General features: G+C 48.3%; 2 protein-coding genes across 2 annotated transcripts in view; one reads left to right on the top strand and one right to left on the bottom strand.

Moving 5' to 3' along the window:
* Nucleotides 1–9022, bottom strand: part of ggps1 (geranylgeranyl diphosphate synthase 1) — a 17718-nt gene extending 8696 nt beyond the window's left edge. Inside the window, 3 exon segments of the mRNA XM_065959209.1 lie at nt 147–217; nt 990–1082; nt 8305–9022. Coding sequence (XP_065815281.1) covers nt 147–217; nt 990–1062 — 144 coding nt within the window. The 5' untranslated portion in view covers nt 1063–1082; nt 8305–9022.
* A 57-nt stretch (nt 9023–9079) lies between these two features.
* Nucleotides 9080–27500, top strand: part of arid4b (AT-rich interaction domain 4B) — a 38270-nt gene continuing 19849 nt past the window's right edge. Inside the window, 3 exon segments of the mRNA XM_065959797.1 lie at nt 9080–9392; nt 13237–13285; nt 26100–26385. Coding sequence (XP_065815869.1) covers nt 13280–13285; nt 26100–26385 — 292 coding nt within the window. The 5' untranslated portion in view covers nt 9080–9392; nt 13237–13279.

Genomic DNA, 27500 nt, shown 5'->3' with positions numbered 1-27500 from the left:
GATCTTATTTTAGACATTGTTGGGACGCTCCACAGCCGATTCATTAAAAACAACGTTTCTAAATGAGCACAGCATCACGCCACCTGTCTGAACAGGTCTGCAACAACACGCTGCTCTAAAGTCCTCTCATTAAGAAGAAGCTTTACCTGCAGTTTGTCCTCTGGAACATTGAGCCAGTGGTTAAAAGCTTGGGATAGTTTCGTCCTCACCTGCTTCCCTGAAAGAGAAAAGACACTTTAAATAGTCAGCACGACGTGTGAACACGTTGAGGTCAGAGGTTGCTTTAATGACACCACAGCTCTTAAAACAATCGACGATCAAATTATTCTTATATCACATCATTAGAGATTTCTAAACCACCTTTAACAAGCCGTTCCTTTACAATCACAGTAAAGTTTTTATCTTTTAAACACAAAATCCAACCTGTAAAACCCCCCCACTACCATACAGGTGGACGCCCCTCGGTTTGTCAGATATGAGAGCAGTTATCAGGTCAACAGGTGTTGCAGCGATGGAAGCGGTCAAGAGAAGTGGTTCAGATAGAAGTGATTGTACCCGACCTAAAAAGCCTCTGCATGTTTCTAATAAGCTCCACGAGCAGAAACGTGCTCAAACTAGGATCAATATTGGAGATGCTTTTGAAAAATGGAGAGAGGTTAGAACACAGAAAGGTTTACAGACCCATGCAGAGCTGGATAAACACTGAAGCTTCAGAGTCCACCACATGGTGACCTGTGAGAGCATCCACTCTAGAGAGGAGGGGGGGGGACAGCTCTCTATGATGTTTAGAATTTAGACTGCAGTACCCATTTTAAACACTAGGGGGCAGAGGTACATACTGCTCCTTTAATGATGAGTCTGTACCTGACAGTCTGTGATTGTTTACAGTATGTTTCTGAACAGCTCAGTGTGATCATCATCAGTTCCTCTTACAGCTGCTTGTTTTCACCTGTTGAACATCACTGACATGAAAATGAAATAAAACTCACCTGGAAGTTGCAACAGGTACTTGTATGGTTCGAGCAGAATTCGCTCGGGGGTAGCTTTCGAGTCAGCGTCCATTACTTCACCTCGTCACAAATCTGTGACAGAACGGAGGACAGAGGTCACATCATTCACAAAGAGCAGTAACTAGGCTCAGCCGTCATTACGTCTTTGACCTATCATATTGATTCTGTAATGGTGTGTTTCAGTGTTAAGGGTTAGTACACAAGTCAAATGTACACTTGACAAAAGTTCCGATGGACTGAAACGTTGTGATTTACTTTTGATAAATTACTGATGCCCAACAGTGTGCAGAATTTTTTTCTTTTCTATATTTGCTTAAAAACAATATGGAGGCACCCAGCTACTGAGAAGCTGCTCCATTACATCATTAGAGAGGAGATCTCAGAAGTTTGTCTGAACTGGTGTAGCAGTCGTTTCCTGCAGCAGGTCAGTTGTCCCTCTAGTCCTGATTAAAGATGGCTCCTATCTGACAGGTTTGTTGAGTAGGGAACATGAGGGGGAATAACACAGAACTCTGTCAGACTATCAGACCATCATGGTGTCACAGCCCTCAGGTTCAGACCATCACAGTGTCACAGTGTCACAGCCCTCAGGTTCAGACCATCACAGTGTTACAGCCCTCAGGTTCAGACCATCACAGTGTCACAGCCCTCAGGTTCAGACCATCACAGTGTCACAGTGTCACAGCCCTCAGGTTCAGACCATCACAGTGTCACAGTGTCACAGTGTCACAGCCCTCAGGTTCAGACCATCACAGTGTCACAGCCCTCAGGTTCAGACCATCATGGTGTCACAGTGTCACAGTGTCACAGCCCTCAGGTTCAGACCATCACAGTGTCACAGCCCTCAGGTTCAGACCATCACAGTGTCACAGCCCTCAGGTTCAGACCATCACAGTGTCACAGCCCTCAGGTTCAGACCATCACAGTGTCACAGCCCTCAGGTTCAGACCATCACAGTGTCACAGCCCCTCAGGTTCAGACCATCAGTGTCACAGTGTCACAGCCCTCAGGTTCAGACCATCACAGTGTCACAGCCCTCAGGTTCAGACCATCACGGTGTCACAGCCCTCAGGTTCAGACCATCACAGTGTCACAGCCCTCAGGTTCAGACCATCACAGTGTCACAGCCCTCAGGTTCAGACCATCATGGTGTCACAGTGTCACAGCCCTAAGGTTCAGACCATCACAGTGTCACAGCCCTCAGGTTCAGACCATCACAGTGTCACAGCCCTCAGGTTCAGACCATCACAGTGTCACAGCCCCTCAGGTTCAGACCATCAGTGTCACAGTGTCACAGCCCTCAGGTTCAGACCATCACAGTGTCACAGCCCCTCAGGTTCAGACCATCAGTGTCACAGCCCTCAGGTTCAGACCATCACAGTGTCACAGCCCTCAGGTTCAGACCATCACAGTGTCACAGCCCTCAGGTTCAGACCATCACAGTGTCACAGCCCTCAGGTTCAGACCATCACGGTGTCACAGCCCTCAGGTTCAGACCATCACGGTGTCACAGCCCTCAGGTTCAGACCATCACAGTGTCACAGCCCTCAGGTTCAGACCATCACGGTGTCACAGCCCTCAGGTTCAGACCATCACAGTGTCACAGTGTCACAACCCTCAGATTCAGACCATCAGTGTCACAGTGTCACAGCCCTCAGGTTCAGACCATCACAGTGTCACAGCCCTCAGGTTCAGACCATCACAGTGTCACAGCCCTCAGGTTCAGACCATCACAGTGTCACAGTGTCACAGCCCTCAGGTTCAGACCATCAGTGTCACAGCCCTCAGGTTCAGACCATCAGTGTCACAGTGTCACAGCCCTCAGGTTCAGACCATCACAGTGTCACAGCCCTCAGGTTCAGACCATCACAGTGTCACAGCCCCTCAGGTTCAGACCATCAGTGTCACAGTGTCACAGCCCTCAGGTTCAGACCATCACAGTGTCACAGCCCTCAGGTTCAGACCATCACAGTGTCACAGCCCTCAGGTTCAGACCATCACAGTGTCACAGCCCTCAGGTTCAGACCATCACAGTGTCACAGCCCCTCAGGTTCAGACCATCAGTGTCACAGTGTCACAGCCCTCAGGTTCAGACCATCACAGTGTCACAGCCCTCAGGTTCAGACCATCACAGTGTCACAGCCCCTCAGGTTCAGACCATCAGTGTCACAGTGTCACAGCCCTCAGGTTCAGACCATCACAGTGTCACAGCCCCTCAGGTTCAGACCATCAGTGTCACAGTGTCACAGCCCTCAGGTTCAGACCATCACAGTGTCACAGCCCTCAGGTTCAGACCATCACAGTGTCACAGCCCTCAGGTTCAGACCATCACGGTGTCACAGCCCTCAGGTTCAGACCATCACGGTGTCACAGCCCTCAGGTTCAGACCATCACGGTGTCACAGCCCTCAGGTTCAGACCATCACGGTGTCACAGCCCTCAGGTTCAGACCATCACAGTGTCACAGCCCTCAGGTTCAGACCATCACAGTGTCACAGTGTCACAACCCTCAGGTTCAGACCATCAGTGTCACAGTGTCACAGCCCTCAGGTTCAGACCATCACAGTGTCACAGCCCTCAGGTTCAGACCATCACAGTGTCACAGCCCTCAGGTTCAGACCATCAGTGTCACAGTGTTACAGCCCTCAGGTTCAGACCATCACAGTGTCACAGCCCTCAGGTTCAGACCATCACAGTGTCACAGCCCTCAGGTTCAGACCATCACAGTGTCACAGCCCCTCAGGTTCAGACCATCAGTGTCACAGTGTCACAGCCCTCAGGTTCAGACCATCACGGTGTCACAGCCCTCAGGTTCAGACCATCACAGTGTCACAGCCCTCAGGTTCAGACCATCACAGTGTCACAGCACTCAGGTTCAGACCATCACAGTGTCACAGCCCTCAGGTTCAGACCATCACAGTGTCACAGCCCTCAGGTTCAAACCATCACGGTGTCACAGCCCTCAGGTTCAGACCATCACGGTGTCACAGCCCTCAGGTTCAGACCATCACGGTGTCACAGCCCTCAGGTTCAGACCATCACAGTGTCACAGCCCTCAGGTTCAGACCATCACGGTGTCACAGCCCTCAGGTTCAGACCATCACAGTGTCACAGCCCTCAGGTTCAGACCATCACAGTGTCACAGCCCTCAGGTTCAGACCATCAGTGTCACAGCCCTCAGGTTCAGACCATCACAGTGTCACAGCCCTCAGGTTCAGACCATCACGGTGTCACAGCCCTCAGGTTCAGACCATCACGGTGTCACAGCCCTCAGGTTCAGACCATCACGGTGTCACAGCCCTCAGGTTCAGACCATCACAGTGTCACAGCCCTCAGGTTCAGACCATCACAGTGTCACAGTGTCACAGCCCTCAGGTTCAGACCATCACAGTGTCACAGCCCTCAGGTTCAGACCATCACAGTGTCACAGCCCTCAGGTTCAGACCATCACAGTGTCACAGCCCTCAGGTTCAGACCATCACAGTGTCACAGCCCTCAGGTTCAGACCATCACAGTGTCACAGCCCTCACGTTCAGACCATCACAGTGTCACAGTGTCACAGCCCTCAGGTTCAGACCATCACAGTGTCACAGCCCTCAGGTTCAGACCATCACGGTGTCACAGCCCTCAGGTTCAGACCATCACGGTGTCACAGCCCTCAGGTTCAGACCATCACAGTGTCACAGCCCTCAGGTTCAGACCATCACAGTGTCACAGCCCTCAGGTTCAGACCATCCCAGTGTCACAGCCCTCAGGTTCAGACCATCACAGTGTCACAGCCCTCAGGTTCAGACCATCATGGTGTCACGGTGTCACAGTGTCACAGCCCTCAGGTTCAGACCATCACAGTGTCACAGCCCTCAGGTTCAGACCATCACAGTGTCACAGCCCTCAGGTTCAGACCATCATGGTGTCACAGCCCTCAGGTTCAGACCATCATGGTGTCACAGTGTCACAGCCCTCAGGTTCAGACCATCACAGTGTCACAGCCCTCAGGTTCAGACCATCACGGTGTCACAGCCCTCAGGTTCAGACCATCACAGTGTCACAGCCCTCAGGTTCAGACCATCACAGTGTCACAGCCCTCAGGTTCAGACCATCACAGTGTCACAGCCCTCAGATTCAGACCATCACGGTGTCACAGCCCTCAGGTTCAGACCATCACAGTGTCACAGCCCTCAGCTTCAGACCATCACAGTGTCACAGCCCTCAGGTTCAGACCATCACAGTGTCACAGCCCTCAGGTTCAGACCATCACAGTGTCACAGCCCTCAGGTTCAGACCATCACAGTGTCACAGCCCTCAGGTTCAGACCATCAGTGTCACAGCCCTCAGGTTCAGACCATCACAGTGTCACAGCCCTCAGGTTCAGACCATCACAGTGTCACAGCCCTCAGGTTCAGACCATCACAGTGTCACAGCCCTCAGGTTCAGACCATCACAGTGTCACAGCCCTCAGGTTCAGACCATCACAGTGTCACAGCCCTCAGGTTCAGACCATCATGGTGTCACAGCCCTCAGGTTCAGACCATCACGGTGTCACAGCCCTCAGGTTCAGACCATCACGGTGTCACAGCCCTCAGGTTCAGACCATCACAGTGTCACAGCCCTCAGGTTCAGACCATCACAGTGTCACAGCCCTCAGGTTCAGACCATCACGGTGTCACAGCCCTCAGGTTCAGACCATCACGGTGTCACAGCCCTCAGGTTCAGACCATCACAGTGTCACAGCCCTCAGGTTCAGACCATCACGGTGTCACAGCCCTCAGGTTCAGACCATCACAGTGTCACAGCCCTCAGGTTCAGACCATCACAGTGTCACAGCCCTCAGGTTCAGACCATCACAGTGTCACAGCCCTCAGGTTCAGACCATCACAGTGTCACAGCCCTCAGGTTCAGACCATCACGGTGTCACAGCCCTCAGGTTCAGACCATCACAGTGTCACAGCCCTCAGGTTCAGACCATCACAGTGTCACAGCCCTCAGGTTCAGACCATCACAGTGTCACAGCCCTCAGGTTCAAACCATCACGGTGTCACAGCCCTCAGGTTCAGACCATCACGGTGTCACAGCCCTCAGGTTCAGACCATCACGGTGTCACAGCCCTCAGGTTCAGACCATCACAGTGTCACAGCCCTCAGGTTCAGACCATCACGGTGTCACAGCCCTCAGGTTCAGACCATCACAGTGTCACAGCCCTCAGGTTCAGACCATCACAGTGTCACAGCCCTCAGGTTCAGACCATCACAGTGTCACAGCCCTCAGGTTCAGACCATCAGTGTCACAGCCCTCAGGTTCAGACCATCACAGTGTCACAGCCCTCAGGTTCAGACCATCACAGTGTCACAGCCCTCAGGTTCAGACCATCACGGTGTCACAGCCCTCAGGTTCAGACCATCACGGTGTCACAGCCCTCAGGTTCAGACCATCACAGTGTCACAGCCCTCAGGTTCAGACCATCACAGTGTCACAGTGTCACAGCCCTCAGGTTCAGACCATCACAGTGTCACAGCCCTCAGGTTCAGACCATCACAGTGTCACAGCCCTCAGGTTCAGACCATCACAGTGTCACAGCCCTCAGGTTCAGACCATCACAGTGTCACAGCCCTCAGGTTCAGACCATCACAGTGTCACAGCCCTCACGTTCAGACCATCACAGTGTCACAGTGTCACAGCCCTCAGGTTCAGACCATCACAGTGTCACAGCCCTCAGGTTCAGACCATCACGGTGTCACAGCCCTCAGGTTCAGACCATCACGGTGTCACAGCCCTCAGGTTCAGACCATCACAGTGTCACAGCCCTCAGGTTCAGACCATCACAGTGTCACAGCCCTCAGGTTCAGACCATCCCAGTGTCACAGCCCTCAGGTTCAGACCATCACAGTGTCACAGCCCTCAGGTTCAGACCATCATGGTGTCACGGTGTCACAGTGTCACAGCCCTCAGGTTCAGACCATCACAGTGTCACAGCCCTCAGGTTCAGACCATCACAGTGTCACAGCCCTCAGGTTCAGACCATCATGGTGTCACAGCCCTCAGGTTCAGACCATCATGGTGTCACAGTGTCACAGCCCTCAGGTTCAGACCATCACAGTGTCACAGCCCTCAGGTTCAGACCATCACGGTGTCACAGCCCTCAGGTTCAGACCATCACAGTGTCACAGCCCTCAGGTTCAGACCATCACAGTGTCACAGCCCTCAGGTTCAGACCATCACAGTGTCACAGCCCTCAGATTCAGACCATCACGGTGTCACAGCCCTCAGGTTCAGACCATCACAGTGTCACAGCCCTCAGCTTCAGACCATCACAGTGTCACAGCCCTCAGGTTCAGACCATCACAGTGTCACAGCCCTCAGGTTCAGACCATCACAGTGTCACAGCCCTCAGGTTCAGACCATCACAGTGTCACAGCCCTCAGGTTCAGACCATCAGTGTCACAGCCCTCAGGTTCAGACCATCACAGTGTCACAGCCCTCAGGTTCAGACCATCACAGTGTCACAGCCCTCAGGTTCAGACCATCACAGTGTCACAGCCCTCAGGTTCAGACCATCACAGTGTCACAGCCCTCAGGTTCAGACCATCATGGTGTCACAGCCCTCAGGTTCAGACCATCACAGTGTCACAGCCCTCAGGTTCAGACCATCACGGTGTCACAGCCCTCAGGTTCAGACCATCACAGTGTCACAGCCCTCAGGTTCAGACCATCACAGTGTCACAGCCCTCAGGTTCAGACCATCACAGTGTCACAGCCCTCAGGTTCAGACCATCACGGTGTCACAGCCCTCAGGTTCAGACCATCACAGTGTCACAGCCCTCAGGTTCAGACCATCACGGTGTCACAGCCCTCAGGTTCAGACCATCACAGTGTCACAGCCCTCAGGTTCAGACCATCACAGTGACACAGCCCTCAGGTTCAGACCATCACAGTGTCACAGCCCTCAGGTTCAGACCATCACAGTGTCACAGCCCTCAGGTTCAGACCATCACGGTGTCACAGCCCTCAGGTTCAGATGAATGTTCCCTCAGTGTGATGATGAGCTGTGACTCACTGATCACATGACCAGGTCTTAATGTGAACATTTGTGTTCTTTGATTCCTCTGGAAGCTGAACTTGATCAGAATGTGTGTTAGGTTTTATAAACAGCTGTTAGCTTCTTTATAATAACATGTTATTGTGTTATATATCAAAATGGCTGAAAAACAACCTCATACTCACTCATAACCATTTGTATTCCTTATATATATAAATAAATAAACAAACAAGTCCCTTTCGGAGTTTTTAGCTCCACCCACCTTGGCTTGTTGGTCTGATTTCCGGTTAGCCACAATGCTAGTTAGCCTGCGTTGCCACGCTAACACCAACGCGCCGGTCTCCCCTCGTAGATCATTTATTTCATTTATTTTCCAGATAAAAGCTTCTTCTCCAGCTCTGGTTCAATAAGGCACACGACACTACTTTCTAATCTCCACTTAAATTATCATTTTTGACTCCGTGTGTCAGTGTCGACTTCACCACATGCTATGCTAGGTTAGCACAGCTAGCCGAGCGTTCTCACTGTTCGGGTCGAGCTCGCGCTGATGAGCTACATTTATACGCTTCGGGGTCGCTTCCGCGCATGCGCAGAGCAGGTGGTGGATGTAACATGGGTGCCTCGCGCTCGGTGGGTTATAGTAACCTTGCCTCATTGGTCGATTAAATCTTTACGATACTTTTAACGACGTCAATATTAAACAAACTGTTCTCAGAGTTAAGAACATGGGGAACATGGGGTTTGTAGTTTTAAGCTATTTTCTCCTTGCTGCGCGAGATCCACCCTGTGTGCTCATGCTGCGTTTGTGTGCTCCTCGGATGATTCAGTTTGTCGAGTTAGGAAGTCGTGAACGTCACTGTGGTTGTTAAATTGTACTTCTGGAACAGTTTAGACCCCGTTTGGTATTTGAGTGCAGACATTTAATCTCACTAGTTGAGTTGTTGTTTCGCCATCAGACATAGTTAAAGCCTTTTCACTAACGGATCCTTATTTTTCCACAATTATCCCCACACCACGTAAATGCGGGGTCTCTTTGTACACCTTACCATGGATATTTTCCTCCCAGATCCGCCAATCATCTCCTGCTGAGGCGTTTCGTTTCACGTTGGCGTCCAATGAACGAGCGTAGTTTCAGCGGAGGCGGGCTCATATCACCTGTCAATCATTCCAAAGAGGCGGGGAAAGGATCACAGAAAGAGCTAAGCTAGACGAGCTACTCTGCGAAAACGACTTTTACCCGTCCGCATCCGACGACGTTAAAATCTGTCGGATTTCTTACATAAATGCTCCTATGGATTACTAAAACACTTCCGTCGAAGAACAGGACTGTTTCTCAACTTGACAGCACAGGTAAGCCTGCTTTTGTTCGGTGTAGACATCGCTATTTTGAACATTTGTCACTAGCTTGCCTCTCCGCTGCTACCAAGGCAACCTTGACGTTAGCTAACTTGTTAAGTAAAGCTGGATATCGTGTTAAATGAGGTTTAGGTGATGAATGAACGAGCAGAGAGTCAGATCAACATGGCAGGTATGATGTAGCAGTGAAAGACGGAGTAGTTTGAAGCCTGCAGCCGGACAAACAGAGGAATCCTCTGGTTTCATGGTCGGTCCGTCATAAAGTGAATGTTCAGGAAACAATCGATGACCTGTTTACGACCGTGATGTCTGCAGGATGTCTGCTAAACCCTGAGAACCTGTGTCTGCTAAACCCTGAGAACCTGTGTCTGCTAAACCCTGAGAACCTGTGTCTGCTAAACCCTGACAACCTGTGTCTGCTAAACCCTGACAACCTGTGTCTGCTAAACCCTGACAACCTGTGTCTGCTAAACCCTGACAACCTGTGTCTGCTAAACCCTGACAACCTGTGTCTGCTAAACCCTGACAACCTGTGTCTGCTAAACCCTGACAACCTGTGTCTGCTAAACCCTGACAACCTGTGTCTGCTAAACCCTGAGAACCTGTGTCTGCTAAACCCTGACAACCTGTGTCTGCTAAACCCTGACAACCTGTGTCTGCTAAACCCTGACAACCTGTGTCTGCTAAACCCCGAGAACCTGTGTCTGCTAAACCCCGAGAACCTGTGTCTGCTAAACCCTGAGAACCTGTGTCTGCTAAACCCTGAGAACCTGTGTCTGCTAAACCCCGAGAACCTGTGTCTGCTAAACCCCGAGAACCTGTGTCTGCTAAACCCCGAGAACCTGTGTCTGCTAAACCCCGAGAACCTGTGTCTGCTAAACCCTGAGAACCTGTGTCTGCTAAACCCTGACAACCTGTGTCTGCTAAACCCTGAGAACCTGTGTCTGCTAAACCCTGAGAACCTGTGTCTGCTAAACCCTGAGAACCTGTGTCTGCTAAACCCTGAGAACCTGTGTCTGCTAAACCCTGAGAACCTGTGTCTGCTAAACCCCGAGAACCTGTGTCTGCTAAACCCTGACAACCTGTGTCTGCTAAACCCTGACAACCTGTGTCTGCTAAACCCTGACAACCTGTGTCTGCTAAACCCTGACAACCTGTGTCTGCTAAACCCTGAGAACCTGTGTCTGCTAAACCCTGAGAACCTGTGTCTGCTAAACCCTGAGAACCTGTGTCTGCTAAACCCTGACAACCTGTGTCTGCTAAACCCTGACAACCTGTGTCTGCTAAACCCTGACAACCTGTGTCTGCTAAACCCTGAGAACCTGTGTCTGCTAAACCCTGAGAACCTGTGTCTGCTAAACCCTGAGAACCTGTGTCTGCTAAACCCTGAGAACCTGTGTCTGCTAAACCCTGAGAACCTGTGTCTGCTAAACCCTGAGAACCTGTGTCTGCTAAACCCCGAGAACCTGTGTCTGCTAAACCCCGAGAACCTGTGTCTGCTAAACCCCGAGAACCTGTGTCTGCTAAACCCTGAGAACCTGTGTCTGCTAAACCCTGAGAACCTGTGTCTGCTAAACCCTGAGAACCTGTGTCTGCTAAACCCCGAGAACCTGTGTCTGCTAAACCCCGAGAACCTGTGTCTGCTAAACCCTGAGAACCTGTGTCTGCTAAACCCTGAGAACCTGTGTCTGCTAAACCCTGACAACCTGTGTCTGCTAAACCCTGACAACCTGTGTCTGCTAAACCCTGAGAACCTGCACCGTCAGGCTTCTGCTTTGTATTTCCGATCAGCGTTTCTTACTCATTTGGGCTTATTTTTCTAGCCCCCCCCCCCCCCCCCCCCCCGTGTTATGCTGAGGATTGCATGCACCTCGCAGGACAATGCAAAAATATGGCAGACACAGTCTATGCTGCCACCCTTAAAGTTCCTCTTCACACACTTCAGAGTGCATTCACACTGCAGGTAAAAGTCACCTGAATATTATTTTTCATGTGACATTATGAACAGCACAGGTCACACTGGATGTGATGTTTCTCTCCTTGGAGTCCCACAGGAGTCTGATCCACATTGAAACACTAATGTGAACAGCCAGGCAAAAAAGAAAGACATCAGAATTGAGCATTGAGGCTTGCAGTGTGAAATCAGCCTGTATGTACACAGACTTATAGAAACGAGTCTATAGAGCAGTGACACTAAAAGTTCATCAAGTGTAAACTTCAGACACTTTGTGATCACTAAAATAAGACTTATATGGATTTAAAACTGCTCCGAGAGGTGCATGCAATCCTCTGTAAGGATGCATTGCACACCAGCTCGACTCTGTGTCCTGTGTTTGCTCCTGATGAGCTTCATTGTATGAAAAAGAAACAACTCGTCTGTTTGATCAGTTATGGTGATCTGATACGAGGTGAACTTGTGTGTGTGTGTGTGTGTGTGTGGTGGTCAGACACTCACTCACAGAGAGATCGTCTGGGGCGGATGACATTGTACCCCCCCCCGCGATCCTTTACGAGCCCCAGATGAGGGCTGCGACCTTGGCTTCCGTAAGAACAATCAAAATGTTGTCGTTGTTGTTGATGTCGCTGCGTTACAAGTCCAACTCGATCTTGACCTTGTTGCGAACCGTTTGGTCGACTTGTGTCTTTGTGAGGAGCATTGAATAGTCAGCGGAAAGCCAGAGCAGGCGACACACACACACACACACATAGAGAGAGAGAACATTTTGTGAAGAGAGAAAGTGACTTTAACGGAGCTCAGTCTGACTTTGTTCAGCTCTTATTACGCAACGACAATCTTTCAAACGTCCACTTCTGTGGCTGCATGTAAGCAGTGTTATTCCGGCTCTATTTTCGCTGTCGAGTGCTCTCTCTGCAGACAAGGGGAGGAAGCGAGAGAGCACACTATGGTGCAGTTTGTTTCTGTTCTAACAAAGACACAGTCTTCCAGAGAAAACGGGGATTTATTTCAGCTGAATCGAGACTACCCTCCCCGCATTTCTGTGTTTCTGCGCTATAATGTTCTCCTTTTGAGCCGACTGTCAGCTAGTTAGAGAAATGGCGTCATCCTCTGCTGTAGCGTTGTTTGAGTCAGTGCGGTGCAGACAGCAGGCACACCACGCTGCCCGACACTCCGTGCACCCTTTACTGTATCTGGATCCACTTCATTATCCGTGCATTTGTGCACAGCTTCTCTTTTGTCCACAGACCGGTTCAGTGTGCGTGTTCTCGCCCCTTCCTGCAGACTTAAACCAGCTCTGCCTGCTCGCTGACTGTACACTGGGCATTACATAAACGGCTTTAAGGGCTCTGCAATGAGAGTGATCAGCAGCCTGCCACGGTTTACTTTGCAACACAGATATTTTTGGGAATGTGCCTCTGAAAGCTGGAGCACACCAACCATTAGCCTCTTGCATTACTTTGGATTATTCAGGCAAATGAACCTCTCTTAAATCAATTACAGCCGCTAATGAGAATCCACAGTGTGTGTGTGTGTGTGTGTGTGTGTGTGTGTGTGTGTGTGTGTGTGTGTGTGTGTGTGTGTGTGTGTGTGTGTGTGTGTGTGTGTGTGTGTGTGTGTGTGTGTGTGTGTGTGTGTGTGTGTGTGTGTGTGTGTGTGTGTGTGTGTGTGTGTGTGTGTGTGTGTGTGTGTGTGTGTGTGCGCATGTGTGTGTGTGTGTGTGTGTGTGTGTGAGTGTAAAGCGTGTACATATAACGCCCAGCTCTGTGATTGCATCCAGCCGTGTAGCAGAAGCAGTGATGTCATCATAACAGTGTGTTGTTGTGGCAGGCTGGCTGTGCCTGTGATGCCTAACTGCCTCTTTAACCTTCTGTTTTTCAGCCTCTGCTTCATCCCACTGGTCACCTGGAGGACTCATAGAGAGATGAAGGTACGTCTGTTCATTTCTCCTCATGCATGTGTTTATGAATGGCTCAGGGGAAACTCCTTTAGATCAATATTACTCCTTCCTTTAACTCCCGTGTAAACCTGCCGTAACCGTGCAAATCACACCTCAAATGTTAAATGTAATATCAATACTTTATATGCATGGCTTCACCTTTCTGCTCTCATGAATAAGGCGAGTGTGAACTTTTACTAAATGTCATTTTTGCTCCTGTTCAAACACGGTGAGACCGGTTGCCTGGACGTGGGCCAGAGTAATCCATTTATTTGATGAGCATGATAATGAGTTTCCAAAAAGCTCCAGCTGCAAACACAAAGTGTGCTCTGTGATTTAGATGTTCTGCTTTGTTGAGTTATATTATTGAATTACACGCAGTGAAGGAGCCTGGCTGGGTGATGAGTGATGGATGTGGATTTCATAGAGAACCTGAACGCTCCACGCTGCATGATCATTCAGGAATAAGAGAATAAACGGGCGGTGAAATGTACCAAACATTCAGACATGGGGGGGCGGGGGATGTTGGATTTGTAAAGTCACAGCTGTCATTGTTTGATGAAAGCTTTGTTCTCTTTCTGATACTTTGAATGGATCATATTTCCACTTTAATGTCTGCAGGCTGTTGAGTCTAAACGTGTTATTTAGAATCACTCTTTTGAATATAACATCCAGAAACTTGCTCACTGTGGTATCACACGTGATGGGAAAACAATGAAAAACTAGACTTTTATTGTGAAGTGAGTAATTCACTGAAGGATGGATTCTTCTCAGCGTTTCCAGGATTCCAGATTTTCTTTAAAGCTTCAGTTTGACTTCAGGCCGATAAATAAATCCACTTTGAGATGCACATCGTCTCTTCAGTTGTTCATCAGCACTTCTCTGCCGCTCTCGTCGTCTCACAGACATCTGCTGGTGAAACAGGAAAGGGGGGGGGGCTGAGGGAGGAAGGAGGAAGGAGGCGTGTCCTAAGAGAGAGTTTGTTTTGGTCTGAACATCTGAAAGTTGCAGAGAAAGTCTGAATGAATCTATGAAGTGGACCCGAGGCTACATTCAGTCTGTCTCCAGTTCAGACCAGTTTCAGTTTCCTGCAGGAACTGGTCCTGCTGGTAAAGCTGGCGTGAACTGCGCTGTGATTTGTGGTTATTTAAAGGATCGCTTTTGTCACATGAAGTCATGTGGTGACGTGAGACGTGTTAGCATGCTAACCTCTAAAGCTCAGGCGTTAGCATGGTACCTCTGAAGCTCAGGCGTTAGCATGGTACCTCTAAAGCTCAGGCGTTGGCATGGTACCGCTGAAGCTCAGGCGTTAGCATGGTACCTCTAAAGCTCAGGCGTTAGCATGGTACCTCTGAAGCTCAGGCGTTAGCATGGTACCTCTGAAGCTCAGGCGTTAGCATGGTACCTCTGAAGCTCAGGCGTTAGCATGGTACCTCTGAAGCTCAGGCGTTAGCATGGTACCTCTAAAGCTCAGGCGTTAGCATGGTACCTCTGAAGCTCAGGCGTTAGCATGGTACCTCTGAAGCTCAGGCGTTAGCATGGTACCTCTGAAGCTCAGGCGTTGGCATGGTACCTCTGAAGCTCAGGCGTTAGCATGGTACCTCTAAAGCTCAGGCGTTAGCATGGTACCGCTGAAGCTCAGGCGTTAGCATGGTACCTCTGAAGCTCAGGCGTTAGCATGGTACCTCTGAAGCTCAGGTGTTAGCATGGTACCTCTAAAGCTCAGGCGTTAGCATGGTACCTCTGAAGCTCAGGCGTTAGCATGGTACCTCTAAAGCTCAGGTGTTAGCATGGTACCTCTAAAGCTCAGGCGTTAGCATGGTACCTCTGAAGCTCAGGCGTTAGCATGGTACCTCTGAAGCTCAGGCGTTAGCATGGTACCTCTAAAGCTCAGGCGTTAGCATGGTACCTCTAAAGCTCAGGCGTTAGCATGGTACCTCTGAAGCTCAGGCGTTAGCATGGTACCTCTGAAGCTCAGGCGTTAGCATGGTACCGCTGAAGCTCAGGCGTTAGCATGGTACCTCTGAAGCTCAGGCGTTAGCATGGTACCTCTAAAGCTCAGGCGTTAGCATGGTACCGCTGAAGCTCAGGCGTTAGCATGGTACCTCTGAAGCTCAGGCGTTAGCATGGTACCGCTGAAGCTCAGGCGTTAGCATGGTACCTCTAAAGCTCAGGCGTTAGCATGGTACCGCTGAAGCTCAGGCGTTAGCATGGTACCTCTAAAGCTCAGGCGTTAGCATGGTACCTCTAAAGCTCAGGCGTTAGCATGGTACCTCTAAAGCTCAGGCGTTAGCATGGTACCTCTGAAGCTCAGGCGTTAGCATGGTACCTCTGAAGCTCAGGCGTTAGCATGGTACCGCTGAAGCTCAGGCGTTAGCATGGTACCTCTGAAGCTCAGGCGTTAGCATGGTACCTCTAAAGCTCAGGCGTTAGCATGGTACCTCTAAAGCTCAGGCGTTAGCATGGTACCTCTGAAGCTCAGGCGTTAGCATGGTACCGCTGAAGCTCAGGCGTTAGCATGGTACCTCTAAAGCTCAGGCGTTAGCATGGTACCGCTGAAGCTCAGGCGTTAGCATGGTACCTCTGAAGCTCAGGCGTTAGCATGGTACCGCTGAAGCTCAGGCGTTAGCATGGTACCTCTGAAGCTCAGGCGTTAGCATGGTACCTCTGAAGCTCAGGCGTTAGCATGGTACCTCTGAAGCTCAGGCGTTAGCATGGTACCTCTGAAGCTCAGGCGTTAGCATGGTACCTCTAAAGCTCAGGCGTTAGCATGGTACCTCTAAAGCTCAGGCGTTAGCATGGTACCTCTGAAGCTCAGGCGTTAGCATGGTACCGCTGAAGCTCAGGCGTTAGCATGGTACCTCTGAAGCTCAGGCGTTAGCATGGTACCTCTGAAGCTCAGGCGTTAGCATGGTACCTCTGAAGCTCAGGCGTTAGCATGGTACCTCTAAAGCTCAGGCGTTAGCATGGTACCTCTAAAGCTCAGGCGTTAGCATGGTACCTCTAAAGCTCAGGTGTTAGCATGGTACCTCTGAAGCTCAGGCGTTAGCATGGTACCTCTAAAGCTCAGGCGTTAGCATGGTACCTCTAAAGCTCAGGCGTTAGCATGGTACCTCTAAAGCTCAGGCGTTAGCATGGTACCTCTAAAGCTCAGGCGTTAGCATGGTACCTCTAAAGCTCAGGCGTTAGCATGGTACCTCTGAAGCTCAGGCGTTAGCATGGTACCTCTAAAGCTCAGGTGTTAGCATGGTACCTCTAAAGCTCAGGCGTTAGCATGGTACCTCTAAAGCTCAGGCGTTAGCATGGTACCTCTAAAGCTCAGGCGTTAGCATGGTACCTCTGAAGCTCAGGCGTTAGCATGGTACCTCTAAAGCTCAGGCGTTAGCATGGTACCTCTAAAGCTCAGGCGTTAGCATGGTACCTCTGAAGCTCAGGCGTTAGCATGGTACCTCTAAAGCTCAGGTGTTAGCATGGTACCTCTAAAGCTCAGGCGTTAGCATGGTACCTCTAAAGCTCAGGCGTTAGCATGGTACCTCTAAAGCTCAGGCGTTAGCATGGTACCTCTAAAGCTCAGGTGTTAGCATGCTGTTGGGGCTCGGGCCTTTTTGTAGTCATTAGTGTCTCCAGCTGGATGATTTCTGTGCTCACACTTGATAACAGCTGACAGGAGCGATGCTTTAATGGAGCATTAGTTGTAGTTTTTACATCCTGCTCTGAGTCATCTGGCTCTATTGATGCTTGAGCAGTGCTCACTTCTTTTACTGCTCTGTGTTAACGGAGCATCTGCTAAATGCCTCGACTGTAAATTAGTCTGCAACAAGGACACACTTTCATTACGTTCACTCCGTGTGATGTCACTGTGGCTGCAGCTTCTCCTTATCAGCAGCACACACGCATCGATTAACGCGGCGTGCTGGACGTTACACCAGAAACATGACGCCATCTCTAACAGGTGGACTAACGGAGGTGGTCCAAACTTTCTATACTTCTTGATAACAAACGGTTTCAAAGGATAAAAGTCCAGTTAATGATTTAGAGGTTTGTAAAGAACCAAAGATTTCAAATGACTTCAGATCTCCCACCAGTAAAAAAAAAAAAAAAAAAAAGAGAGCAGCACAAACGGGTTGACAACATTTTGGGAAACATTGCCCACTTATTGTTCAGTTTGGACAGCGTTCAGGAGTTTGTCTGCGTTCTTTGTTTGTTAAAAACAAATATGAAACAATAATCATAGACTATCTGAGCAGAGGTTTGGGTCCGACCTGTGGTTCAAGTCCCGCATGTCTTTCCCTGCCATATCAGCTGGGGTCAGAATGGATGAGTTAATACTGATGGACTCTTTACTCAGCAGTTCTTCTGTGGTTTAATTGTTGATCGTTCTCTCGTCAGTCCTCCAACTTAGAGATCCCTCCTCTGAATGTCTCTGCCTCCAAAGTTTCTTCATGGTGTCAAAGACAGCGTTTTGATCGGAGCTGTTCCCGGGCTGTTCATGTGGAGTTCTTCCTGCATTCAGAAGAGTTAACAGCATGTTGAGCTGAGGTAGTATGGGACATGCTAAAGCAGGAGGTGTGCTGCAGCATGAAACTGTGATTGAAGGTGTCCCTGCCTGCTGGGATCTTTATATGAAAAGCATTCTGCATTACTGCAGGTGTAATGTGAACTGATTTCTGTGTACGTGAGCAGGCAGGGACATTCTTCTGTCTGATTACCTCTGAAACAGGTTTCATACAAGTGCTGGAGTCAGCATTTTCTCTAAAAGAACAAATGGACTGAAAGTCCCTCTGAGGCCTGAATGCTAAGGATCTGCTACAGCTGATTTAGGAGGTTTGCATCAGACAGAGGGAGACACTTTGGGGAGTCCCGCAGGTCACAGGCTTCCCGTGGGACGGTAATGGATTTGATTTATAATCACAGGATTAGGACGGGGCAGGAATCATGAGAACAACAGATCAGTTTAAGATGCACACACAATGAATAGAGGCTGTGGTGTCTGTGTGCTGGTCAAACGTGCAGGACGTCCTGCTCACGCTGCAGCCTTCACATAAATCCAACAGCAGTGTATAGAGAGAAGCAGGTAGAGCTGAGGTGGGAAACAATGATCCGTCTGTCCCCTGACAGAGATCTAAAGGGGGGCGGACAAACTAACAAAGTTCATGAGATCACGCTGTTTAAGAAGATTTACTTTATTGAATTTCAGTTTTTAGACTCTGTATTCATGCAACACACACAGGCTGAAGTATATACAGACATGCACACAAACAGGATCATATGGACATGCACTAATGGAGAGATGTCAGAGTGCCCACAGTGGGCGCTCCTGAGCTGATGGTGGGGAGGGGGTTTGGTGCCTTGCTCAAGGGCACCTCGGCAGTGCTCAGAAGGTGATCTGGCACCTCTCCAGCTACCAGACCAACTTCCATGCTTGGTCCACACCGGGACTTGAACCGGCGACCCTCCGGTTCCCAACCCAAGTCGATACAGACTGAGCTACTGCCGCCCACACTGTTTGTAAAACATGTGACTTCATCGTCAAACACAACAGAGACTCGGGTACTCTGGGCCGCAGAGACACGCTGGGACTGGAGAAGGTGAAGTAATAATACTTAGAAAGTGAGTGGGATGGGTCAGGGCTGGGTTATTGGGATTGTGATGGGATGGGATTATTAAACCTGAAGTCAAACAGAGTTAAAGTCAGAAGGTAAAGTTCTGCACCTGAAGAGGGTTTAGGCCTGTCCTGGGTTCAGGTCTTACGGCTGCTCTCTTGGTTTCTAGTTCAAAGCTGCTCGGACTCTCCCGAGGCAGATCCTGCTGGAGCACTGGTCACTGTGGTGACTCTGCTCTGGACAAAGATGTGATTCACAGCAGGATTATTGTGCGTGTGAGCCGGGGGGGGGGGGGCTTAATTCTTTCCTGCGTGCCTCTTGCTTGTCCCTTTGTTTGACCTAAAAGCCTGTTCACTACAGCACGGCATTATGGGTCAGTACTATTGACGCTGTGTACAGTCTGAAAGGAATTTAAAGAAGGCTGTTTGTTTTTAATCCAGAATAATGTGTGAAGAAGAAGAATATCTGTCATGTCAACTAGGGGTGCAGAAATGCAAAATTTTCTGTAATTGATTACTCTTCCCATTGTTAAAGCGAGTACTCGAGTAATCGTTTTGTAGTTCTTTTTTTTGGGTGATTCTTTTCCACCACGGGAGGCCCCGCCCCCAACTATGCCGCGATGCCGACTGTACCTATTGATTAATTTGAATCTTCGGGATTTTAATAGTTGTTAGTAATAGGCCTTTGTATTAACGTTCAAATATGAAATTTAACCTCAAATAAAACTTCACACAGACGTATCTTCTGAGCGTTTTAACACTTTATTATAATTAGTGCAGTGAGTGTGGCGAGCGGACGTGCAGACATCAATGCACTCATCGCACGTTGAAGCTGTTATGACAGCAACATTGTGTTAACAAAGACTCCAGTCTGCAGTGTAGAGCACACTTTACTCTGGTTAATGAAGTTACAATAGAACAGGTGAACTGTTTCATCTTTCTCCTCTGTGCGTAATGACACACTTGCTCAAACTCGCTCGTTCGTCCGCTATGAGCTCTCTCTCCCTATAAGGTTGTTCTGTTTTGTAGTTATTAAAAGATTTTAAAATAATCATCTAAAATTCCAAAATATAGGAAAACATTGTGTTATGCTGCTCTGTCCTGGATGATCAAACGTCTTTGGTTTAGCAGGGTGAAGTGAAAGTCCTTCTTTTTCTGTGGACTAAAAAGACAATTTGAACTGAACTTTCATAGATCATTTTGCATATTTCGTTTGTTTTGGACTTTTTGTTCATTGTGAATTCATAGGGGGTTAATTAAAGGGATATTGTTGTCAGGGTAGCAGTGTACGGATCAACAACGGACGCGTTTCAGCACAGAGCCTTTATCAGCACTTTGTTTGTCATCTATTTTCTTTTTGCTCTTGTGCACCTGAAGTTTTATTTCTGTTTGAGTGTGCTTCTTTTTTTCTGTTTTGAATTAGGCCTATCCTAGAACCCACAATGCAACAAGAAACAGTTCCAAAAATGTGGACTACAAAAGGATCATTAATTTAAAAAAATTTGTAACCGATTATTATTTAATGAACGGAAATTAAATTGCACCCCTAATGTCACCTTCCTCACCTGGTTCGACAGGTGTGCATAAACTGAAGGACGGGGATCAAAACACATTTCAATACGTACCAATAAAAATACATGGTGGCTTATAATCGCCTAGTAGCAGCAGTGACGACCTTAAGACTCTTTGAGATGAAGAACGAGAGGAATGTTTGGATAAAACAGAAACTGAAAATGTCGCGCTGCAAACACAAACATGGTGATGTCATCAGATCTCCAGAGACTGAACAGATGATGAAACAGAAACAATCAGAGTGATGACGGGAAACCGAAAGTTAACAGGTGCTTAAAGGAGCATCAGTAACTCTGACTCCTAGTGGTTAAAATGGGTACTGCAGTCTTATTTCAAAATAGAGAGAGCTGTCCCCCTCCCCCCACTGAGTGTGTGAGCCATTCAGGAGGTAAAAGACAACACGTTACCAAATAATCAAACAGTGATAGAGACCAGCAGCCCTACGAGGGGCCTCTTTGATTGTCTGACCCAGCAGCAGAGTAAAACGCACAGCAGTGTTCAGAAGCATGACGGGGGAATACTTCAGTAAGTAAAGCGTTCGCTACACTTCCCTGCTTATGACATTGTCTGTCATAATGTGTTTGGGTTTGTAAGACTTGGAATCAGTCCAGGGAAACTGTCCTGCAGAGTGAGATTCTCTGATGTATCAGGAAATAAAGATCTGAGCCACGAACGCAGTTAATGAACTACAATAACCATCAACGATAGCTGACAAACTTCATCTTAAAGAAATGAATCCCTGCAAACACAAAACAATAACAAGCTGCAACCTCAAGTGTTCAAAAATGAATCCTGCAGTTCCTGGAGTGTCCACTAGAGGCTGGCTGCAGAAGCACAGGAAGTCACATACACACCCATTCTAAAAAGCCTGTTTTTACAGCAGAGATGAACATGTTTACAGCCTGGTTCAAAAAACCAAATAGGTGTGATTAGCTCATGTCTGGATAGACACACACTGTACGGGGGGTGAATGTTTTGATGACTCATCAGTTTTGATTTGATGAAGGATAAGAGTTATTCACAATAAGGCGTGTAGCTGACCTGATTGACAGGTGGGCGCGGTGTAACGGTTTGTCAGGAGGTTTAAAACCCACCTCAGCTCCAGCTCTCAGCCTGTCGTTAGGTTGACTGAAAGTTAGACTGAGACAGCATTTCCAGCATGGAGACCGCCATCAATGGGACTGCAGCGCCCCCTGCAGGGACAGACGGGGGACGACATGATTCTAACTGGCGACTTTTATTTCTGAACTGAGTCATGTTTATGAATGTAAGTCTTCAGATCGAGCAGAGAAGGCGATGTTAGCGATGTGCGTTGACGGTGCAGCCTCTCAGAAACATCCAGCAGGGATTCATGATCCCCTCCCTGATGAAATAAAGCGATGCCGCACACTGTAGAGAGTTACAGTCAACAGATTACATAAATCATCCCACAACCCAGGCGTTGAGTTTTTAAATGAGCAGTTTATTCTACTCCTCTCTCAGTAGTAGAATAAAGAGGCTACAGTCACTCTGTCCAAGAAATGCTTTGTTTCAGACGGCGCTCTGTGGAGCTCGCTGTTCAATGTTTCATGACCTGAGAGTCTTTATTGAGCAGGAACCGATCTCATTCTGTCGCCGCTGTGTTTTGTTTGAGTAAAGCTGTAATGATTTCAGAGCTCTAACTAAATGAAGCTGCAGTATTTGTTCCTGAGCAGCTCAGACACAGAAAACATTTTTTATATAATCAGAGAACTCAGAGCTCCTCGATGATGCTGCTGAGGCTCCATCACCTCTGTGGTTTGTTTTTGAGTGCTCCAAAGCCTTTTATCATGACTAAATCAAAATTCTTCTCATGTTATGTTTGCATGTTGATATCCGAGCAGACCATCCTTACAAATACTGCGATGTCATTGGTCAGTCTGTCGCAGAAATACGCTCCTCATAATACGCTCAGCGTCTGATTCACAGAAGGATTCTGCTCCTGCTAAACGTCTGCTAACGAGTCACAAAGACCCTGTCAGGATCACAAACACAAAGGGTTAAAGACTTCCCCTTCCCTTGCTGTTTGTTTTAGATAAACCATCATGATGTCATTTGGGGAGAGATGTCCCCCCCTCTCTGTAAATCAGCCTCACTGAAAAGAGTCTAACTCACCAACAGGGGGCGCTAACAGCATCGCACAGTAAGAGTGAAAACATGAGCGTCTGCTGAGAGTTGGCGGTAACTGCGCCGCTGTATTTATAAGAGACAAACTTTCCAGTGATCAGGAAAACACTTCTACTGTGTGCCTTCAAAATAAAAGCTCTGTAAATACATTTTGTAATTACGACTCTGACGGGGTTAAATCACTGTGGTGCCCGTCAGCGACTCCACGCTTCATCCAATATGTGTGGAGACGCTCTGGAGCTGTTACCATGACGACGGTGAGCCGAACAACGTTTTCTCCGGTGTTGACACAAGTCAAAGCTCCTCTTTTTAACCCCCTGTGTGGATATTATGAATGCACCGTCATCTCCATTTTGTAAAACGAGCTTCCTCTTTCCTCGTGCGTCTACGTGAGGAACAGAGAGGAAAATAAAAAACGAGGGTCAGGGTAAAAGCTTGTGTAGCGTGCTGTGAGGACTCACTTTAGAGGCACCACATAGCTGGGGTGCTGAAACTACTGCAACATTGTTCCTGTTTTCTCACATGTGACTTAAAGCTGAGCAGAGCTGAAGTGTTTGTCTCTTTTACATGAAACCAACAGGTGTGTTACATTAGTGTGTGTGTAATTCATCACGCGGCGTGCAGAGTGTTTCCACATCAGAGCTGTGAGCTGAGCAGAGAGACGCTCCTGATTGAAGCTCCACTCTTACCTCCACATTGTCTTTAACATGCTGAAGTGGAGCTCGAGGCTCGTGATGAATCTGGCTCTGCTCGGCTTCTGACAGAGTCTTGGATCTGCCTGGTGTTGTGTTTTTATTTTAAGTTAGTGAGAGGATGTTACACCTCCTGAAGGCGCAGGAACGCTGCCTCTCTTGAGCTTACTCATCTTGATTGGTTGAACCTCTGAGGCGGGGGAACATTGTCTGTTGCTCAGTGCTGGCAGCAGCGATGAAAAAAGGAGTCAGTATTTTCTCCAGACAGCTGAAGGCTAAATGGCAATCTAATCCAAGAGAGGAATTTTCTTTCCTAGTTGTATCTGAGAGCAGGGAGGCGGGGCGTTCTGCCTGGAAACAACAAGCCGTCTTCTGTTTGTGTTGGCGTGTGAGCGTCACAAAGTGGATCTGGACTCTTTTGTGTGAAATCTCCCCTGCCTTGTTAAGTTAGAGAAGTTTGGCTGCCACAGCTGTCACGATAATTCAGCTGCTCTGTGACTCAGTGATGCTTCCTCTAAGAAGAGCAGAAAGGAGCAGGCTTACAGAGACATGTATGAGTATGATGGAGGATCTGTGTTTGTGAATAAAGTGCTGCTGAGCCCGTGGAAAGGACTCCTGCCACATGTAAACCTGGAGACGTCTCAGAGGACTAATGAGCTGTTTATCTGAGAGGTGGGGAGGCTGAAGTGCACTGGACTCTGGCCCTGAATCCCATCTGTCAGACTCCCAGAGACAGGAGGAGAGCAGACCTGCCCTACTTCCTCACACAGAGGAGGCTGTTTGTCCGTTTGTCAATTTGTCTCCTCATTTCACATTCATATGAAGACGTGAGGACGAGAGGGGACAAACAGAATAAAAGAAACACCTCAGAGAAACATCCTCACATTTCATGTGTCTGAAGTTAGAGATGCACTGAGCAACCTCAGGAAAACTCTGATTGTAAAGTTGGGTTTAATTTAAGCTTGATGGTGTGTTGTTTGTGGTGTAATATACAGGGAGGGGGAGGGGGAGGGGGGTGTGTGTGTCTATATCTGACACACACCTTTGTCACAAAGTAGAACAAACATCTACAGATTAAAAAGAAGTGATGTGTTCTGCTCTCTAGTTCACTCTCTTCATGTCAGTGTTTCATCACGTGCTAACACTCGGCCAGTGGGTCATGTTTTACAGCGGCTGCACACACAGTCAAATGTGTAAGCACAAACAAAGAGTCTGATTCAGACCAGCATTTCTTACGTAACGCCTCGATTGGTTAAAGGAAGAATGCTGATCTGCAAACCGTTAAAGGGTCAAAGGTCAAAAGCAGACTCTAAACCACTGGAGCTGTTTTAAAACTTGAAAACAATCTGTCGTCCAGCCGTCTGAAAGAAGAGAACTCTATTAAAGTCAAGAAGACGCACAGATCTGTTTGATAATGAGACTTAAAGAAGAAGTAATGCTGTTCATGTTTCCTGCTGTTTAAAGGCTCGGACACGTGCTCATGAGCAGTGATCACATCTGAAAATATCTCAATAAAAACTCTGTTTCCACTGGAGCTGGACATAAACAGAATGACGTGGAAGTGTTGGTGAAGCAGCAGAGTCCTCCATAGGACTCTATGATGAGAATATTTGTCTTTCTATCAATGCTATGTGTCGTTGAAGAGAATCTCAGAACATAATGGAGAACAGGAAATATAATGTAGCAGGTTCACTGGGGTTCAGTTATTAAGATTATGTCACATGCAGCTCATAAAGATTTCAGGAGGTTTGAAGGCACCATTTTAAAAAAAATACACTCGTCCTGATCGGATTCTTGAAAGGTGTTTCCTGAAGATGCTACAGCTAGGTTAATAATAATAATTGTAATACATTTTATTTATAAGCGCTTTTCAAAAACTCAAAGACACTGTACAATAGTTAAAAACAGAAAGAACAGCACAGTAAGGACAGACATTGAAACATTACTCACAAATCATAAAGATAAGAACAATGAAGGTAAAACTACAGAAAACAGGAAACACATCACAATCATACATTAAAATCTTGTTTAAAGAGGTGAGTTTTGATCAGTGATTAAAAAGTAGGAGGGTCGGTGCAGTGTTGAATGTGTGCAGGGAGTGAGTTCCAGAGGTTATTAATACAATATAAACCACGTCTGCCCTGGTCCACACACAGACTCTGAAAATAAAATTTAAAAAGAAGATTTATTTTATTGATCCCCGCAAGGGGAAATTTCAGTTTTTACACTCTGTAGTCATGAACACACACGTGCACACAAACAGGATCCTATGGACATGCACTAATGGAGAGATGTCAGAGTGACGGAACAGCCCACAGCGGGCGCTCCTGAGCTGATGGTGGGGAGGGGGTTTGGTGCCTTGCTCAAGGGCACCTCAGCAGTGCTCAGGAGGTGATCTGGCACCTCTCCAGCTCCCAGACCAACTTCCATGCTTGGTCCACACCGGGACTTGAACCGGCGACCCTCCGGTTCCCAACCCATGACCCAGACTGAGTCCCTACAGACTGAGCTACTGCCGCCCCACGTGTTGATAACCATCCAGTGATGTCACAGGATGGAGCAGCGTGTTCCTGCTAGCTTCTCGTAGTCATCAGAGCGGGAGTGAAGCAGCCTTTTTGTTTTCCAATCCCCAGAGCAGATGGTGTGTGTTTTCCAGGGATGAATGACAGAGCCTGGTGGGTCTATGGGACCCTCCTCTGTGTGTCCTGTCGGTGTGGCTGTGTGTTTAGACTACATGTATGAATTCATGCTTTGAATTCACCGGCTCCTTGTTGTGTATTTTTTCTCCTCTCAGACTCTGGAGGAGCCACCCTACCTGACCGTGGGGACGGATGTGAGTGCCAAGTACCGAGGGGCTTTCTGCGAGGCCAAGATCAAGACTGCCAAGAGGCTCGTCAAGGCCAAGGTAACGTCGACATTAAACATGGTGTGCGTGCGTGCGTGCGTGACAGGGCAGCGATCAGGATCACACAGCTCCTCTTTAACGAGCGTCCTCAGGGTCCTTAAAGAGACAGTTTCTTTCTGTACTTTAATCTTCTACGAGCCTGTCAGTGATGTCTCAGGAGATCTCGCTCAGCTCGGCCTTTAAGGACAAACAGGAACTAATGCACTCAAACTAGTTTTGACTGGGATGATGCAGTTACACTTAGAGACCTTTGGTGGGCGCCAAAATGCACAAACAGAGTTTGCTACATGTTGCTTTAATGAATTCCTTTGTCCACGCTGCAGTCAGAATCTCTTCACTCTGTTATGTTGATGTTCTTTTCAAAGAAGTAAAGTCAAGTCGTCCTGTCTCGTCTTCGGTGTGTGATGATCCACTGAGGAGGAAAAAAAGATGCATTGAAAAAAAAAAACTAAAGACACCACGTATGCACTCGGCGTCTTACTCGGGTAAATAAATCTCTAAAATAAGCGTTTCATGTGGTGAAGTTTGAGTCAGAGAATAAAAGACACTGATCACATGTCGTCCATTATTTGAAGCTCTGCTTTAAACCCTGCTTAGCTTTTTGCTCTGACAGATGTCCGGCTCTCGTCAGGTACCCGTCACTTCCTCCCAGGTGTCCACCTCGCCCATCGCTCCACGCTTTATGGCGAGGACGCTCCTTGGGTTTCCCCTCAGGTTTTCTACCTTTGTGATGAAGGCGTTTCTCGATGCACACAGTACAGTATCTCTCAGAGGGGCCGCAGCATCTGGATAACAGGATAGAGACAGATCGCCTGTCTCTCCTTCTGCAGGAGTGTGTGGGAGGAACACCCCCGGGGAGACCCAGAGCACTGTCTGCTTAAAGCAGCTGAAGCCTTCAGGCCACACCTCTCTGAGTCTCGTGCACAGGGACTCTCAACATGACAAAGTCAGACTGTGCAGCGTTCTTACCTTCAATCTAAAGCTAACATGATGACACCCTGACACCCGCACCCTGAGCCCCTGACTGATTGGTCATCCTGATGGTCTGAGTGTGTTTGTGGCTGCTTGTAAAAGCGACTGTGAGCTCTGCTTCACAAACGTTGAAACATGGCGATTTTTAAAACTCTGTGCGACATTCTTATTCATGATGATGATCTGTACCAGGAGTCAAATATCTATTAGCAGCGTGTCAGTCTCGCTCGCTGGGACACGTTCAGCTATCCCGTAACGCTGTAATGAGCATTTCCTGCTGCAGACTTTTGATGAGTCAACCTTTACATGAGAGAGAGA

This window comes from Labrus bergylta, chromosome 10, assembly GCF_963930695.1.
Source record: "Labrus bergylta chromosome 10, fLabBer1.1, whole genome shotgun sequence".
Taxonomy (NCBI): Eukaryota; Metazoa; Chordata; class Actinopteri; order Labriformes; family Labridae; genus Labrus; species Labrus bergylta.
Note: the sequence above shows the minus strand (reverse complement) of the source record. Positions and strands in the feature narration are given on the sequence as shown.